The following is a 16,968-nucleotide window of genomic DNA, read 5'->3' as shown; positions in this document are numbered from 1 at the left end:
CTAAAGCACAATTGTCATACTTCCGCACCAAACTTAGCCTCCAACCTCGGCTGCGTTTGAGGGAGGAAATCCACGAATTATCCTCTGCTGACCAAACCAAACATCATATGGATGAGGACCACAATGATGAGGAAGTTTCATGGAGAGATAAGGTTACAATATGGGGAGATAAGGCAGTGGAGAGATAAGGAAGTTCCTCATGGGTCCTCAAATGGTTCAAAGTGAGATATACTTGGTGATATGTTCGGTTCAGGTGAGACTTGCTCAAGACAAAAGATGGTTCAACTACAAGCTTACTCCTGTCCTTATCAGATCAACATCATCAAACGGAGAAGTGAACAAATCTCTACAGATCATTGATCTTGCACAAGAGAAGCTTCGATCTTATCTTCAACAACTAGTTATCTAGTCATGAAGATTAACGTGCAACAAACAAAGTGATAGGATTGTTTACCATATATATTGTTAGGCTGTTAAAGAAAGTTGTATATATTTGCTTGTGTTTAACATGTATGAATTAAGTTGGAAATAATATTTGGATTCTTAATTTTATCTCTCAGCATCGGCGAGGGTCCACACCAGGGGAAACAAGCAAAGCAGCACTTCTAAGGTTCCGTCTGGTAGGTTTTGTTTCATTTCCTGTTCCATCTGATCTATTGCGTGTTGAATATTCACCTTTTCTCGTTATCATTTTCGTTTGTTTGGTCGCTGAGAGAACTGCTTGAGAATAGAACATGAACCTGGAAGATTAGACCTTATTATTTCATTAGTTTTTCGTGATAAAACCTAAAATATTGAATGAAATGAATATGGAATTTTTAGAACCGAGAAATTCAATAGTGTTTTTAACGTTATTGGCTGGTTATTATAAGTTTCCTACCTATGGAAATCTTGGTCTCGTGACTTCTTATGTGCTAGCATTCGTGTCAAATGATTGCATTGTTTTTGGAGCACAACTAGTGTTCGGAATTGGGGATGACCGTCATAGAATTGCATGATGTTGGAAATTGCTTGAATGAGATGTAGGTTTGGCAAAAGCAACATATGTTATTTGGTAACTAACGTTGATAATTCAATGTAAGACTTTGATTTGGTAATTTGTTGCTGGAATCCCTCGCAATGTTCGGAAATGATTTTCTCTTTCCAGTCAGCAAAATGAAAAATATTAGGTTCTCAGGGAATATTTTGGACTTTCATACTCTTTTCATCTTTAGCTTTTGTCAATGCTATAATCACATTCCTTGTCTTCATTCATTTTGGAACTGACATCATCCTGGACGTGTTTTAACTTAGCACTCAGTTTTCAGGAATCTTTGGGAAACCTATCTATAGAGGCTTACAATCAGCAGTTATTAACTACTGGTGGCCTGGTTTTCCTGCAAACCTATCTATAGAGGCTTACAATCGGCAGTTACCTCAATATCAATGGGCACTTCGTGTTGCTCACCATGCTCCTTGGCTAATAGACTGGTGGATGACTCAAAATCTATTTGTTGCAGCAAGGACTTCTTAACAAAGAATGCATGCCGTATTTCTCTATTTACAAGCCCTTTTTTGCATTAGTTCTTGTGTCCTACATATGTGGCAATATCATGAAAGTCTGTAAAACGAATAGCGAGTAACATCTATTTGTTTGAATAACTACACTGGTTTGACTGGTATGATGTTATCATGAAATTTCTAAGGCTTCTTGGATATTTCTTTATTTGACTTGGGGACTGCCATCCCACAGAGGGGCTGAAGTACCACCAAACCACGTGCCTGATGAGAGTATAGGATATAGTCCTTCTATAGGTTTTGACTCCTAATAAATTGTTTGTGTGTGTGTTTTTGACTGTTTTCGTTTCTCGTGTATCTTGTTCCTCATAAAATAACATAGTTGACTAGTACTAGGTCCACTGGTAAGAGAAGCATATTTTATAAGACATGGCTGGGTTTGAAATCCTCAGTATATCCAGGTTAGTGGTTCGGGTTGTCATTAGTTCTGACCTAAGGTTTATTGTTACTTTAGATTCTAAAAGATTTTCTTATCAGTTTTCAACTGAAAGTCTTAACCCATACAATTTCTCGCTTTTCTTTTTTGAGATCTTGTGTCTTTTTCTTTGTCAATTGGATTTTAAGTTATCATAATTATGATATTTCTCCCTGTAGTTGCTTCTCAGTCATACAGGCAGAGGTAAGGCAGCAAGGAGTGCATGAATCTATTATCCGTGACATGAAAGTTGCATTTGGGAGCTGGGAATTCGATCCTATGGATCTTGGGAACCCATTTCCAAACAAAGAAGGTTCTTTTCACCTGTGGCAAGGGGATGAAGATGTGCTTGGGCCTGTCATGCTACAGCGCTACATTGCCCAATGGCTTCCTTGGATTCACTATCATGAGTTACCAGGTTCCGGGCATCTTTTTCCTAATATTGACGGGATGTGTGACACCATCATAAGGGCAATGTTAACTGGGGAGTAGTAGGCTTTCACATGCGCAGTGGACTGGCTTTCAGGTTTTTTATGCTTCTTGTCTGAGACCTGAAGTTTGAGATTATATTCAACATTTTTGTTTTGTGGAATATTTAGATTTTTGCGAATGCATAACAGTGTTGGAACTTGTGGTGTAAGATCGCGGTTTCCTCTCCAGAATTGGTCTAGCAGTCACTAAGCATGGGAAATTTTATTTGATATGTAATGGACAAAATCTTTTTACTGATTTATAAGTTAGTATCTATGCTTTCTTTATATTTGTGATTAGTATAATTAAATGTAGGTGGCTGCTTTCCTAATGAGCTGGATTGTCCGTGTATGTGTGTGTTCATTTGGGATGGATCTTGTGTCTATCTCGTTTTGTGTATCTGAGAGTTCATGTGTAATAATAATATTGGAGTTGAACTTGCCCCGCAGCAGCCTGACCTAAGAGTAATTGTTCTCAATTTTATATTTTTAAAGCTCAGTCAAAATTATAGTTCTAAGACCTCAGTTTGAATTTTGCCCAAAGTAACCACAACAGAGCCTATCCAGTAATCCTTCCCCTCCCCCAAATAAAAAAAGAAAAACAGAAAACCCCAAGCCTGGACACCTAATCATGCCTAAATTTGAGCCAGGGTTTTATCCAAATTTGAGCTGTGCCGACCCTAGTTTTGTCAAAGCCCATTAACCAGATGTGCCTGAAGGTTTTCTGCACACAGAGCATTATCTAATTTTGGTAATCCATAAGATATGCCCTTGTAGGCTAAAGAGCATTTGTTACACGCCTACACCTTAGCAGGAGTCCTAGGTTGAGTTATGCATCCGGTCAAACTTCATTGTTCCCAAAACAGGGTTTGGTAGATTGTTAGAAATTACTTACTAAAATATCTCCTTCTCATTGTACGAAACCAATAAATATTTCAATAATGTACTTATGCATTGTACCAGCAGTGTCCTTGTGTGTTTTGGTATAGACTTCCCTTGCAATTGCCATATATGGTAGAATATCTATGGCAAGTTTTAAAGTAGGAAAATTGTTTTATTTCCAATAGAGCAAAACAACACTATTAATACAGGCAGAGCAGACACTATAATCCTATCTGAGTTTGTGTTGAGGGGGGTAGCAATGGCAACCGGAACGAAAAGGAAGACATATGCGCCCTCAGCGAAGCCTCCGATCAGGAGAACCAAGCGGAACAGCTTTTCCAAGCTTCATTCTGGTTAGTTCAGTTTCATTTCCCGTCCCGTTTGATCTGTTGGTGATGGAATTGTGCCTTTAATTTTGGTTTTTAATGTGCTAGCATTTATAAGTCCTAAAACTGCATCTTTCTTTCTCAATGAAATTCTACTCTCATTGATTGTATGCTGTGCACACACGGAAGAAGAAAGGCATTAGATTGTAGGTTGTAATGTACTGTGAAAGATAATCGGAAAAATGAATACCTAGAACTGGTATATGCATGTGATTATTGATATACGCATGTGTTTTAGAGTCTCAAATTGATTAAATAAAAAGGAATTAAGAGATTAGGATACACAGATGGACCCAGATGCTATCAAATTCCCTGATCGAAGGGTATACGTCAATGGAGATAATCCTAGCATGTAGTTTTCCACCGTAGAACTGTGTTTTAACCTAGAATTCAATTTTCAGTGACATTTGGGAAAGTATTTGCGGTTTTGTTTGTTGGGATCTTGGCATGGGCTTATCAGGCAATCAAACCTCCACTCCCCAAGATATGTGGCACTCCAGATGGCCCCCCTGTTACAGCACCAAGAATAAAGCTTAGCGATGGAAGACATTTGGCTTACAAAGAGCATGGTGTTTCAAAACGTGTGGCCAAGCACAAAATTATCTTTGTCCATCCCTTTGATACTTGCAGGCATGATGCTGTTATTGCTACCTTTATTTCTCCGGTAAATGTTCATTTGTTCATTTTCTTTCTATCCTTATGTGTCTTCTTAACCTTTTAACTAGCTTTGAAATGTGACTGTGGTTTCATTTAGGAACTTGTTCAAGAACTAGGTGTTTACATATTGTCTTTCGACAGACCCGGTTATGGAGAGAGTGATCCTCATCCAAAACAATCAGTGAAGAGCCTGAGTTTGGATATTGAAGAGCTAGCTGATAAATTGAGATTAGGGTACAAATTCTATGTCAGTGGGTATTCCCTGGGTGCGCAGTTGACTTGGGGGGTCCTCAAGTACATCCCTCATAGGTATATTTAATAGAAAAGAGACAATGTGATTAAGTGAATGTGTTTTTGAAATGGAGCATGCTATATATTCTTTTTTATCTCATATGAGGTGAATTTGTACTTGAATAGGCTAGCAGGAGTGACACTAATAGCTCCGACTATTAACTATTGGTGGCCTGGTTTTCCTGCAAACTTATCTGCAGAAGCTTACAACCAACAATTACCCCAAGACCAATGGAATGATCATATCGCCCACTATGCTCCTTGGCTACTGGACTGGTGGATGACTCAAAAGTTATTCTCTTCTTCCAGTGCTGCAGCTCATAGAGAAGTTCTTTCTGCCCAAGATAAACAAGTTGCTCCCAAGATTATTCGAGGACGAACTCATGTGGTATTCATCTCTCTCAACCAAAAGTTTTTCGTTGTCTAAAGGATAAAAATCGCTAACAGACTGATTTAAGTTTTGAAAGAGCTGTTTATTTTTTTTTTTAAATGTAACTTTGGGGAAGAGGACACTCTAGGCAAAACATCAAAACAAACCAGGAAAGTACCTTTCCTGTTGCTGTCAAAACAGCTACTATATGTTTTGAGCATCACCACTGGTTGTCTGCATTGTAGTCATTTCTCATTTGTAATTCCTTCAGGCGCAGGTAAGACAGCAAGGAGTGCATGAATCTATCATCCGTGACATGAAAGTTTCATTTGGGAGCTGGGAATTTGATATTATGGATCTACAAAATCCATTTCCAAGCAGTGAAGTCTCTGTTCACCTATGGCAAGGGGATGAAGATCGGATTGTGCCAGTCGCATTGCAGCGCTACATTGCTCAACGGCTTCCTTGGATTCACTATCATGAGGTATCAGGTTCCGGACATCTTTTACCTTATGTTGATGGGATGTGCGATGCTGTCATAAAGACAATGCTAACTTGGCGTAAGTAGGATAAAAATTTGAATGGATTGTTTCTTGTCTCTGTCCTCCTATGGTTTGTTAGGATAAATTTCTGGCTCTACAGATTAGAGTTTGAATCTCTTGTGTAAGATTGTCGTTTCTGCTCTAAAATTGGACAAGACATCAATCCGTGGAATAAATTTATTTCAGATATCTTGGGGAGACAAATGTTTTCAGTCTTGTGCTCTTTTTTATTATTTTTAAGCTTTCTGTGCATGTGTGCATAACTGCATATGCATATTACAGTGACAAACTGTGAAAAATGTAGTGCTTCTTCTGTGTGTCCTTACCTAACAGTCCTTTTGGGGTCAAACATTCTTCTCATAATCTCAATCTGCTTAGGACTCAACCCAAAAGCCTTCTCCAAGAGCACTTCCATCAATCCCAGACGCGAAAATGGCAGATGGGATTTTTTGCATTCCTTGATTTTGGCTATTGAAACTCCCAAAATGGTTGCAGGTTTCTTACCAACATTCATTTGGAAGTGCAGTAACCCTCTTGGATGTGCCATGACCTCGCCTTCCTCAAGTACTCAAGCGAAAACCCGATTAGTTGAATCCACAGAGCCCGAATAAACACCTCCTTGCACTGACATACGCGATTCCCGTTGCTTGGATGAAAAAGTGGTGGATTAACTGAACCAGCCTTAAGATAAGCTCTTGCAAATGACATCCCAAGTGGCTAGTGGTTACTTACTGTGACATTTTTGCATTGGAGAGTGGTGAGCCTAGCAGGGCTGGAGGAATCAAATTTGGGTTTGGTAGGCAGAAATCCTGAATTGGGTCAGGATCTAAGGCCATTGTGAGATGGCCATGAAAAGAGAGAATTGCCAAGAAAACTGCTAGTTTCAGGTACATTTTCTTGCTGACTAAGTGTGGTTTCTTATATAAGGAGAACAAGAACTAATTAACTTACAATAAAGCTACTTTACTATTCGCATGTACGTAGCATAGGCTCCTTATACACTTTGCAGAATTCACATTTTAGGCAAGTGAATACCGTATAACTCCCCATTGATGAAGCCCATTATAAAATATTCAGGCCCAACCCAAAAACTGGGGAATTCTGACAAAGATGAAGGGAAAGACACGTGTTGTTCTGGGAGACCCAAAGCACAATGTCAACGAGTCTTAGCAGGACACATGGTAGATACGTGTCGAGAACGCCATGCCTTGGAAACTAATTTAGGGAGAGGCTCCTGCTCCATATATATTAGGGCTATACTTATGTTTTGATGGAAGTGACTTATAATCTACTTTGGGCCCCACTCTTCTGGAAGCCCATATAGTTTCTTTCAACTCCCTCAATGCAAGGGCCAATGTAAGAAGATACTCTCCAAGTCTCCCCATAGATGAAATGAAGAGCTGGTCTCCTCTAAAGATGAGTAGAGTTAGAGCTGCATTTGATTAATAAAGAAAAACTCTCAACTGTTTGTTTTGAGCTTCTTGGGTTCAACAAGGTGTGTGCTAATTTATCTCTCTTTTTTATTGTTTTGTGAGATATTTTCCTCTCGTGGGTATCAGTAATATTGTGTTGATATTGTTTGTTATTATGCTTGACATTTAAATTTGTTCATGTTAAATAGATCATCGTGGTCCTTTACCTATTTAGTTGTATCGACGTGTGTAGGCTCGTTAGTAAATTTCGTGATCTAACATACAAGTTTGTTTTTTTGGAATCTATTATGAAACTAAACTCGAATTCATCGAGAGCCTGTGCACAAATAAATCTCTCACTTAACGTTCAATCTATAGGTAAACTAATGCTACCTAACAAAGCAATAGTGAATGAATAATTTATTTTCCCCAATTATGTATACACACACACATATACATGATCATGATTTGATGGGGGCCAAAGAGAACTTGTGAAACAGGCACACTAAAAGCTCACCGTAAAAGGAAAGATGCTCTCATGCTCTTACTCTTGCTTTTTCTAATCCATATCCACCCAACCCAAGTTTGAAAATTCCTTGCAAGTGGACTCTCTCTTATGATCTTATCTCTATAAATATATGCACGTGATAAAGTTTGAGAATTCCAATTTGGACTAATCAATCTCTTTCCAGCTGCTCTCGGTTTTCATTGGCGGAGATAAGTTTCTACTGCAGTAGTGCTTGTGTATTGGACAACTTGACGGCAATGTCAGAGTAAAAAATAAAAGAAAAATAATTGGGACGAGGGGCATGCAGTAGAAGTCTCTACAATGTCTGTCCCTGTGCAGTTTTAATAATAGAACTCTATCCTGCATCTTTGCAACATTTTTGCGGTTTTAATCATAGACGTGCAGTTTAGGGTTTTATAATTTTAATCATAAACGTTTAGCTTGTTTATCAATGATGGCATCCACACAACACATAGGTTTTTAAATTTGGGTAAGAGACTAGCGTGTGTGATTAAAACTGCAGGACAATGCCCTGAAATTTTATTGCAGGGCCACTTAACCCAAAACAATTGGGGACCCATTGGCACTTTGATAGTGATGAAAAATTGCTTTGGTTGGCAATTTTTGGAATCTTAGGTTTGGTCAGGATCATGCGCGATTGACTGATTATTATGGTTGAAGCAGATTTTACACGTAAAATGGGTCTTGAAAGTGGATAAACTTGCTTGCTTTCTTATCTTATTTATGATTGATCGATCTGATCTGATTTGAAAGGAATTGTACTACAGCTACTGTTTTAGAGAGAAAACCCGACTCCCATAACAGTAACACTGTTTTTTGATCCTGTTGCTTTTCTTCTGTGCTGCAAACAGAGGTTTAATCGAACAACCATAGCTTCAATCACTGAGGATTGAAAAATGGTGGTTTTCGAACTAGAAATGATATCCCCAGAAGAAGTCGAATCACAATTACAAGCAGAACAGAACCTGCAAAGAATCCATCACCTCACATCACTTGGTAGACAAGCTTCAATCTACTCACTCACACTTGACGAGTTGCAGCACACGCTATGCGAGGGTGGCAAGAACTTTGGTTCAATGAACATGGACGAGTTCCTCACCAGCATCTGGACTGTCGAAGAAAATCAAGCAATCAACAATGCTGAAATTACCCAAATCAATATCAATACCACTCAACCAAATCAGTCTTTGGGTGAAGCCACATCGGAGAATCATAAAGCAATCGCTAGGGAACGGAGCTTGTCGAGGCAGGGCTCGCTTACTCTTCCTGCACCTCTGTGCAGGAAAACTGTCGATGAAGTTTGGTCTGAAATACACAATAAAGAGAACGAGGGTCCAGGAGAAGATAGTTCTGGCACTGGTAATGTGCAGAATCCAGAGACGGCTCAGCGAGAACCCACTTTTGGGGAGATGACTCTGGAGGATTTCTTGGTCAAAGCAGGAGTAGTAACGGAACAATGCCCAATACCACCACCACAACAGCAATCTCAGCACGGGATTTACCAAAATAGCAATGGCGCCCCTGCCGTGGGACCCAGTTTTGTTTCCAGGCCGATTGTGGCGGTGACAGCCGCCGGCGGTGGTGTTGTACCTTATAGTGGGGCTATGGTGGAGGAGTTGGGTTTTGGTGGAAAAAGGACTGATGGGTACCCAGTGGGTCCTCCAGCTGGGGCAGGTTATGGTGTGAGAATGGGGAATGGTGGTGGATATGGGCCGCCAGCACAGGGGATTGGAACGGCGGCGCCTTTGAGTCCAGAGACGCCGGATGGGATGTGTAATCAGGTTGATAATATGACGAGTCTGTTCGGGATGGATATGGGTGGATTGAGAGGAAGGAAGAGGACTGCGGATGGACCGGTGGAGAAGGTAGTTGAGAGGAGGCAGCGGAGGATGATTAAGAACAGAGAGTCAGCTGCAAGGTCTAGAGCCAGAAAACATGTAAAAAAAACTTTGCAAGAGCATCTTTGAAGGACACAGAATTGAGGGTTTTTGCTAATTTCTTGTGCTTTGCAGGCATACACGGTTGAACTGGAAGCAGAGTTGAATCAATTAAAAGAAGAGAATGCCCAACTTAGACAAGCTCTGGTAAGATCTTCAATTCTCTTCATCAGTCAAAATGATGATGTTCTTTGGCTGTGTTTGTGTGGTTTATGGTTTATTTCTTGTTTATTGTGCTTCATCAGACTGAGCTGGAGAGAGAAAAGAAGCAACAGGTGAATTTGATCCACATAACACATCGTGGGCTTGTCCCGTCTGTAGGGTTTGCGCGGATGGGCTTTGGCCCAATCTTAATTGTCGTTAGTTAAAGTGTTGTGCCTTAATTTGACCGCCCGAGCTTTAAGCCTGCATAACTGTCCAAAGAGTACGCTGGCCGGGTGTTCTTAGTTTAAAAAAAAAAGAGTTCATTGTTGCAACAGTTTTCTTTGATAAACCATTCATACAATATGATAAAATCATACAAATCATCTTTGTCAATCCCATACCAATCTGAATATCATATTCTGTTCTAGCTTTGAGATTTTCTATACTGAAGTTTTACATGCATCTTCTTTCCCATTCCTTTTAAGCAGTATTTTGAGGATTTGAACAGCAGAGCTCCAACAAAGGCACAGAAGGCAAATGAGAAGCTGAAGACAATGAGAAGGAATTCAAGTTGCCCTCCTTGAAGTAAAAAAGAGATGGTAGGTCAGAATATATATGTATATATATTTCTCTTGCATGCCAAAAGTATATGCACTCATCTTCAATTGACTTGTCTGCAATACAATATTTCATTGAAGAATTGAAGTTAAAAGGGAAAATGGGCAAACAACTTGTAGCTATATTGTCCGCTCTGCATCTCAAGGCTCGCAGAGTTTTGCTGGTGTTTTTCTTAGCCTTTCTCCTATTTCCGGCGAGGACGCTCAACTTATTTGCTCTTCCTTTCACTAATGTAACATATGGTATACCCAATAGATTTCTATTCAGTTAGCGAATTTATTATGTGATGGAACCTTTTAAAAGTTTTTACAGAACATTACATAAATATCTGTAACTCAAATTTCAAAAGCTTTTCCAGGCTGTGCCACAGATACTAGCAGTGGGGACTATTTCAGCACCACCCTAATGCTTCATTTTTGGTGATGGGTACGAATATTTTTTTGGAGAAAATAAAGTTTTTTGGAGAAAATAAAGTATACAAAAACAAATTTATCAAAATATAAGTCGTCCCGTATCTATATAATACTCATAGTTTACTCATTAACTTAACTTAAGTATACAGTGAAGGCTTAGTAATCCAGCTCCCTCACTTCCAATAGAAGCCAGCAAAGCTCAGGTATCCAGTGAGAGTCATATTAAACCACAGAGCTCATCTTTGCAAGATATTCAGCATGAATCTGGTGGAGAATGCATATAGCAAGGCAAAGTCAGCGGATGATAATATTGGAAAGGAAACTGGGGAGTGGGAGGAGGCAGTGCAGGAGGATTATGGTCGTGAGAGGCTCAAGAGACATAGAATTGAGGTTGGAGGAAGGGTTTGGATTCCTCATATATGGGGTCAAGAGGATTTCTTGAAGGATTGGATTGATTGTTCTGCATTTGATGCTTGTTTACTTCCTAATGGCATTGTCTCTGCTCGTGCTTCTTTGGTTGGTCGGTAAGGGAAGGAGAGCTAGTTCCACCGGATTAAGGATAGAAAATAGTTGTTGAATAATATTGTTTTGTATGTTTCTTTTTGAGAGAAGTAACGCAGAAGCCCATGTACTTTGCAACTAGAGAGACTTCAATGACCCGAAAAAAAGTACAAGGATTAAATTGACCCGTTTTACAAAATATTTTTTTTTCCTTTTCCATTTGACTTACTATGAAAAAAGTGTGCAAGGTTCTCTTGCTCTTCAAACACCACTTTTGTTATTTTCTGTACGACACCATACAAACTTTGCCCTCAGATGACAACAGAGTAAATTGAACCAAAACCCATAGAATAGTAAAAATCAAACTCAGGACCTCCAGAGTTCATAGGAACACTTTTGTTCTACTTAAAAGTCCTCTTCCAGGAGCAATTACACGATATCAGTCATTCATAGAATTAGTAGTTCTCACATCGGAAGCACAACCTACAATCATCACCATCAACCATGGCTCGACACAACAATATCACTGGTGCAGGGGCTCAACAGTCAATGCCGTTCAGCTGCAAAGTTTCTATCAAACAATTAACACCATAGCCTGGCAGGTTGGCTTGCCGGAAAGATCCAGCTCAATATATGCTCTGTTTCAGTTTCAAATCCCGCAGAAATTGAATATGGATTCGCATGCCATGAGATTCAAGATAGGCAAAAGTGATACCCAGGATATATACATAAGCCGAAAATTATACCCTTCTCTGCAGTCATTGCCACAGGTGCCTAAAGCCACGCATAATGCATTTTATTTTACAAACTGCAACCGATTCAGAATGCCATTTTTACAATGTTATTGAAATAATACACATCATAAAATTGGTATTGAAGATATTAAATAAATATTGAATTAGTGTAATTGTGTCAGCTCCCATATCTTGATTGTACCATCATCGCTAGCAGAAGCAAGTAGACCGTTTTCCTGATAGAGGTACAACAGCGTTAAAGATGCAGGTGAGACTACAATCGTAAGTTCATAACCATGACAAGCAAACTCAAAATTCATCCAACAATGCCGACATCCTTTTCCTCAACAAATCCTCTCTCTCGTTCTCTCTCTTTCTCTCTCTCTCACACACACACACACATATGCGAACATGATACATAAAAGATAAACCTAATGGCTAACAGTGAAGCTTCTACTACTGCTTTATGGCTGTACTTACCTAGCTTACTAGTAGTTTAACTATATAAATGGATTCAAGTAAGATGCTACTGTACTGTCTAGCAAACGATAAATATAAAATCAAACAAGAACGCATAGTTGGTACCAGCAAACTAATGACATTAAAAACAGGCATGCAAGTTAATCTAAATGGAAACATGAGAGCATACCCCCGAGCCCTATCAGTCCTGCAACTCTATGGACTATGATGTAAACAGTACTCTAAGACATATTTCCAGACTACAGTTTACATTTATCAAAGAAACTTACCCCAGGGCCCCACTGAACTGAGTTTATATCCATGTCATGGGCCTTTTCCTTCTTCGATAACAACTTATATGAAGGTCCATCAACCTGCAATAATTTTTCTTTCAATCAATTTCCCTTCTTCAAACTAATAATGAGTCCACGACAAGATAAAGGAATATAGGATATCCAACAGTCAAAATCATAAAGTTGTATACAAAATATTCATGCTTTTACCATAGTTTTGGCTCATCTGCTCATTATTTATTAATTTTGGCTCTACATTAGTTTTCACCTACATATAAGAGGCCCAAATTCAACACATAGTTCAAATTGTGAAATTTACCCAAAAAAATGAGATGTCCCACTAACATCTAACTGCAAGTAACAGTTGTTTTCAAGAATCACATGCAAGCTGCTACGCACCATATCTATGATCTATCCTAAAATGTAAAAAGGTGTGTCCATATCTACATTCTTCCCCTTCTATTGAGCATTCTCTCTTTTTCTTTTTCAATAGGTAATCTCAGCCCTCTTAAATGTAGAGAGGTGGACTTGATCGAAAGAACTGAATGAATGAATAGCAGTATAGCACACTTAGCACCGTACGAACTTTCTGTTGGTAATTACTTTAATTAATGAAAAAAAAAAGAATCCCAGAGTGAACCGTAAATACCAAACCATCTTTGCTCTCCACAAAAAATCGTATGCCATCATCAGCTGCTCCAGTGGCTATAATACCTTCCCTGTTTTATTCACATGGCAAATGTAGTCAGGGACCGAACATAAAAAAGAATACAGCTAACAAAATTATCTTTATGGGAAGAATAATACCACACAAGAGGAAAATAACAAGACATCGCAAGCATTATTTATTAAACAAAGTTATTGAACTGCATATCAAATGAAATCAGCACAAATTTTGTGAACACCAGCGAGAAAAGTTCTGATTTAATCCGATAAAGTCAGACAAATGAATTAACACAGATTTGTGAAGCTTGCCAGACCCAAGATAAACTCTAGTCAAAGAATCACTCCTTTAAGGCAATGAGGATGATTAAAGGTAAGGTCAATCAGACTTTCAACATTTAGGCTGAATTTAATAACATCAACAACAATGGAAGCCAGGTTATGAGTTATGTAAATGATTTGAAAATAGAAAATCATACAAATAACTCAAAATAAACTCTTCTCCAGACTTTTATTATTAATTCAATTTTGATAACCATGCAATATAGAGCATTTGTATGTCACTATTACACAACAGAAAACAAAGTCAAATGCGAGCAATATAGAAAAAGAAAAAAGTATGAAAGATTTGGTACCTTGACCAGTGAACTGAGAAGATTGTTCGATCATGGTAACCTGAGAGAGTGCAAAGATGGTTCCTAACAAAAAACGTGAAAACAAACCTCAGCATTGTTGTTCACACATACTTCTAAAAAGGCATTATATATATATATATATACCAAAGGAATAACTATAAAGTTAGTTTCTCGAAAAAGTGAGAGACGGGTATAGAAAATCCGCTCAAGCAATCCTCTGTACAAAATCAGTCATGTATACATTACCAAACAACTTGGTGCTAGAGTACCTTTGACTGTCTGTGTCATATATCTAACTACCTAAGTAAGAGAGGTGTATAAAACCCCAAAAATTCAGTGTCAATAATTCTCTTTGCTTATTTTCAAAATTTTAAATACACATGCCATATCCTACATACGACTCCATATATTCATGAGTGAGTATCTCAAACAATATCATAAATAGTGAAATTAATGCAAGCAGTGGGCCAGTGGCAGATTCCTCACCAAGGTGCATAGCTTTCACCAGATTGCCTTGCAATGATATCTGTTTCCCATATCTTCACAGTAAGATCATCACTGAAAAATCAGTTCAGCTTCAGCATGCTAATAATACCTCTGAATCAAAAACATCTGAATTGGGGATCAGGAAAATGATAAATTATTTCTACATACCTACAGGTAACCAGTTTGTCACCATCAGCATTAAAAGAAAGTTCCCAAACAGTAGAAGTGTGACCACTGACAAGAAAAGCAGTTTTTCTTAGTCAGATGTATTTGGCTTATACCAAAAAGAGTAGATAATATGTCATTAAATTATAAAAGCACACACACAAGAGAATATGCATGGCCAAGTAAAACTTCCAATAATGCTACATAACTGTTCAACACATCAAGATCATGCTTTAAGAATGAATTAAAGGAAGAGGAGCTAGAACAAGAATGACTGAATGACATATGGACTAACAGATAATCACGCACCACACATGCACAAACATCTATACATGTGGAGAGACAGAACAAGCAAGGAGGGGAAATAGGGAAAGAAGAGTAAGAGAGGCAATAAGGTAGTACTTGTTGGATTCACCTAAAGTTTGAATGCAGCGCCAATCACCATCACCATCCTCTGCCCAGACCTGTGAGTGATAATGTTCAAGGTAATGTTAACTTTCTTTCTGCCAAAATAGCAGCACAAAATTGAACAATTACCTAAGGTTATTGATGAAAATACAATGAAGTTATTGCATTTTAAGCTCTGTAGTACCTTAATAGTGTTGTCATAGCTACAAGAAAATAAAACATCCACTGTCGGATGCCATTGGACCATTTTCACATCTTGTGTATGTCCTTGCAACACTGAAGCACACTCAAATTCATTCCCAGGCATCACTTCCCAAATCCAAACAGATTTATCTCGACCACAAGTAGCAAGCAGAGATCCAGAGGCATTCCAAGACACATTTTTAACTTCATTTTCATGTCCCTGTACATCAGATTCCCAGATATAATAAATACCATACCTGATATGTCTTTACGAAAAGAAATTCAAAAGATAGAAGGAACCCTCATGTATGCAATCTCTCTGTGAATGCTTCAATATTCCCATATATTTATAAGACACTGGAGGCCAACTGACATGAGTTGATTTTCCATCAGCTTTATATAAAAAAAATAATTTGGTGAGCAATACCTCTAAGGTGGAAATACATTCATAATCACCCCCAACATTTTCCCAAATAGCAGTGGTGGCATCAAAGCTTGCAGTGGCCAACAGTTTGCCTGATGGTGACCAAGCACAGGAACGAACAGTTCTGGTGTGTGTTTCTTCCAAAACTTCCTGCATAATTGTGTGCTATCAGTATGAAAAGTACACAAAAATGTCACAATATGAAACCACAAATTAACATGAGTAACAAAATGTGTCACAATTTTACTGTCATTTAGCAGTAGCGGAAACATAAACTCCACTCAACTGAAGCTAACATTATTATTTTGCAACGTAAAATCACTTAAACCTTATTTTTAATTAAGGGGTTTCATATCTGACATGTTTGATTGCGTTCCACCACTGATTGACTGGTTGGCTCCTCAACACCCTCCCTCAAGATAGAGGTTTGAATCCATCACCATTGAACAACCAGAAATATAAATTTCATAAATTTGATGGCATGCACGATAATTAGAAAAATTCTAATAGCTATTTATTGAAAATATACATATATTTAATTATTTCCATGGATATGGAGAAAAAAAAATTGAAGTTGAAGAATCTCTGAGCAAAAGATATTACTAGTACAAAATGCTAGTTTCCTACTGCCAACCCAATGGCTCTGTATAATGATAAATTGCATATATGTATATATACACATATATAAAACAAAGTTGCTAAAATCAACAATCCAATTTCAGTTTCTTTCATATCTTCTAGGCAACCACAGAGTCACTGAGTGAAGAAACAGTATCAAAAAGGGAAAACACAGTGCGTCACGATACCTTGCAGTTCCAGGACCGAGTGGAGGGATCCTGCTCCCAGATTCGGACGGTCTTGTCGCCACTACAAGAAGCGAAAACAGGAGGGATGTCAGTAACTCCGGCGGTCGGTTTCCAGGCGAGACTCCAAACCCTATCAGTGTGGCCTTCGAGTTTCTGAATCTCCTTCAGCTCGAAGTTGCCGTCGTACAAGTCCATCTTTTCACAAAAAGCAGAGATTAGGGGGAGACGGTTTGATCGGTAATTGTCCCGTACGAGTTGAAGACAGTGAATCGCGGAGAGATCGCAGAAGGAAGGAAGAGTAGGAAATGGAGAGTCAACTTCAGATGGTCCTTCCCCTTGCCCTTTACCTGTGGGTCGGTGTTTTTTTTTCTTGTAATTTGTATTTTGTGTTTGAAGATCTTTCCACTTGGATCGTAAGCGCAAATGCAATGGGAATTAATTTGTTGGGCCAACATTTTTATTGGCCCGGTCCCACCTCTATTACACAAAAAATAAAGTCAAACACGAATTCTAATACAGCCACATCAGCAAAACACAAATTTCTATAAACTTTTTCTTCCCACACACTTTCTCTTTCCACCCAACCCA

At 38.6% G+C, this 16,968-nt stretch overlaps 3 protein-coding genes and 1 pseudogene across 15 annotated transcripts; 2 read left to right on the top strand and 2 right to left on the bottom strand.

Annotated features, from left to right (window-relative positions):
• Positions 1-35: 35 nt before the first annotated feature.
• On the top strand, positions 36-5,774 carry LOC119998094. Of its 7 annotated transcripts, XM_038845307.1 has the most exons (7): positions 36-620; positions 1,308-1,528; positions 2,152-3,677; positions 4,112-4,374; positions 4,465-4,676; positions 4,785-5,046; positions 5,300-5,774. In XM_038845307.1, the coding sequence occupies exons 3-7, from the start codon at positions 3,584-3,586 to the stop codon at positions 5,594-5,596; spliced, it is 1,128 nt and encodes a 375-aa protein (XP_038701235.1). In that variant the 5' UTR covers positions 36-620; positions 1,308-1,528; positions 2,152-3,583; the 3' UTR covers positions 5,597-5,774. The 7 variants fall into 7 exon arrangements, with proteins under 7 accessions (XP_038701235.1, XP_038701234.1, XP_038701241.1 ...); XM_038845306.1 differs by lacking the exon at positions 1,308-1,528; XM_038845313.1 differs by lacking the exons at positions 36-620; positions 1,308-1,528 and having other exon boundaries at positions 1,535-2,498; positions 3,534-3,677; positions 4,171-4,374.
• A 118-nt stretch (positions 5,775-5,892) lies between these two features.
• LOC119998625 lies at positions 5,893-6,775 on the bottom strand (annotated as a pseudogene).
• On the top strand, positions 6,218-10,912 carry LOC119998093 (protein ABSCISIC ACID-INSENSITIVE 5-like). 5 transcript variants are annotated; one of them, XM_038845302.1, is made up of 7 exons: positions 6,218-6,457; positions 6,648-7,065; positions 8,363-9,448; positions 9,524-9,595; positions 9,694-9,723; positions 10,081-10,191; positions 10,273-10,597. In XM_038845302.1, the coding sequence occupies exons 3-6, from the start codon at positions 8,408-8,410 to the stop codon at positions 10,174-10,176; spliced, it is 1,239 nt and encodes a 412-aa protein (XP_038701230.1). In that variant the 5' UTR covers positions 6,218-6,457; positions 6,648-7,065; positions 8,363-8,407; the 3' UTR covers positions 10,177-10,191; positions 10,273-10,597. The 5 variants fall into 5 exon arrangements, with proteins under 5 accessions (XP_038701230.1, XP_038701233.1, XP_038701231.1 ...); XM_038845303.1 differs by lacking the exons at positions 6,218-6,457; positions 6,648-7,065; positions 10,273-10,597 and adding an exon at positions 10,810-10,857 and having other exon boundaries at positions 8,123-9,448; XM_038845301.1 differs by lacking the exons at positions 6,218-6,457; positions 6,648-7,065 and having other exon boundaries at positions 8,125-9,448.
• An 899-nt stretch (positions 10,913-11,811) lies between these two features.
• LOC119998096 (protein CIA1-like) lies at positions 11,812-16,749 on the bottom strand. Of its 3 annotated transcripts, none has more exons than XM_038845314.1 (10): positions 16,381-16,748; positions 15,578-15,724; positions 15,152-15,370; positions 14,962-15,023; positions 14,563-14,628; positions 14,395-14,466; positions 13,909-13,971; positions 13,260-13,329; positions 12,608-12,691; positions 11,812-12,094 (listed from the first exon to the last, which is right to left on the bottom strand). In XM_038845314.1, the coding sequence occupies exons 1-10, from the start codon at positions 16,573-16,575 to the stop codon at positions 12,023-12,025; spliced, it is 1,050 nt and encodes a 349-aa protein (XP_038701242.1). In that variant the 5' UTR covers positions 16,576-16,748; the 3' UTR covers positions 11,812-12,022. The 3 variants fall into 3 exon arrangements, 2 of the variants coding, with proteins under 2 accessions (XP_038701242.1, XP_038701243.1); XR_005468188.1 differs by having other exon boundaries at positions 12,065-12,094; positions 13,265-13,329; XM_038845315.1 differs by lacking the exon at positions 11,812-12,094 and having other exon boundaries at positions 13,214-13,329; positions 16,381-16,749.
• Between the last annotated feature and the right edge of the window lie 219 nt (positions 16,750-16,968).

This window comes from Tripterygium wilfordii, chromosome 5 (genome assembly GCF_013401445.1).
Source record: "Tripterygium wilfordii isolate XIE 37 chromosome 5, ASM1340144v1, whole genome shotgun sequence".
NCBI lineage: Eukaryota > Viridiplantae > Streptophyta > Magnoliopsida > Celastrales > Celastraceae > Tripterygium > Tripterygium wilfordii.
This window is presented reverse-complemented; position numbering and strand designations above follow the sequence as displayed.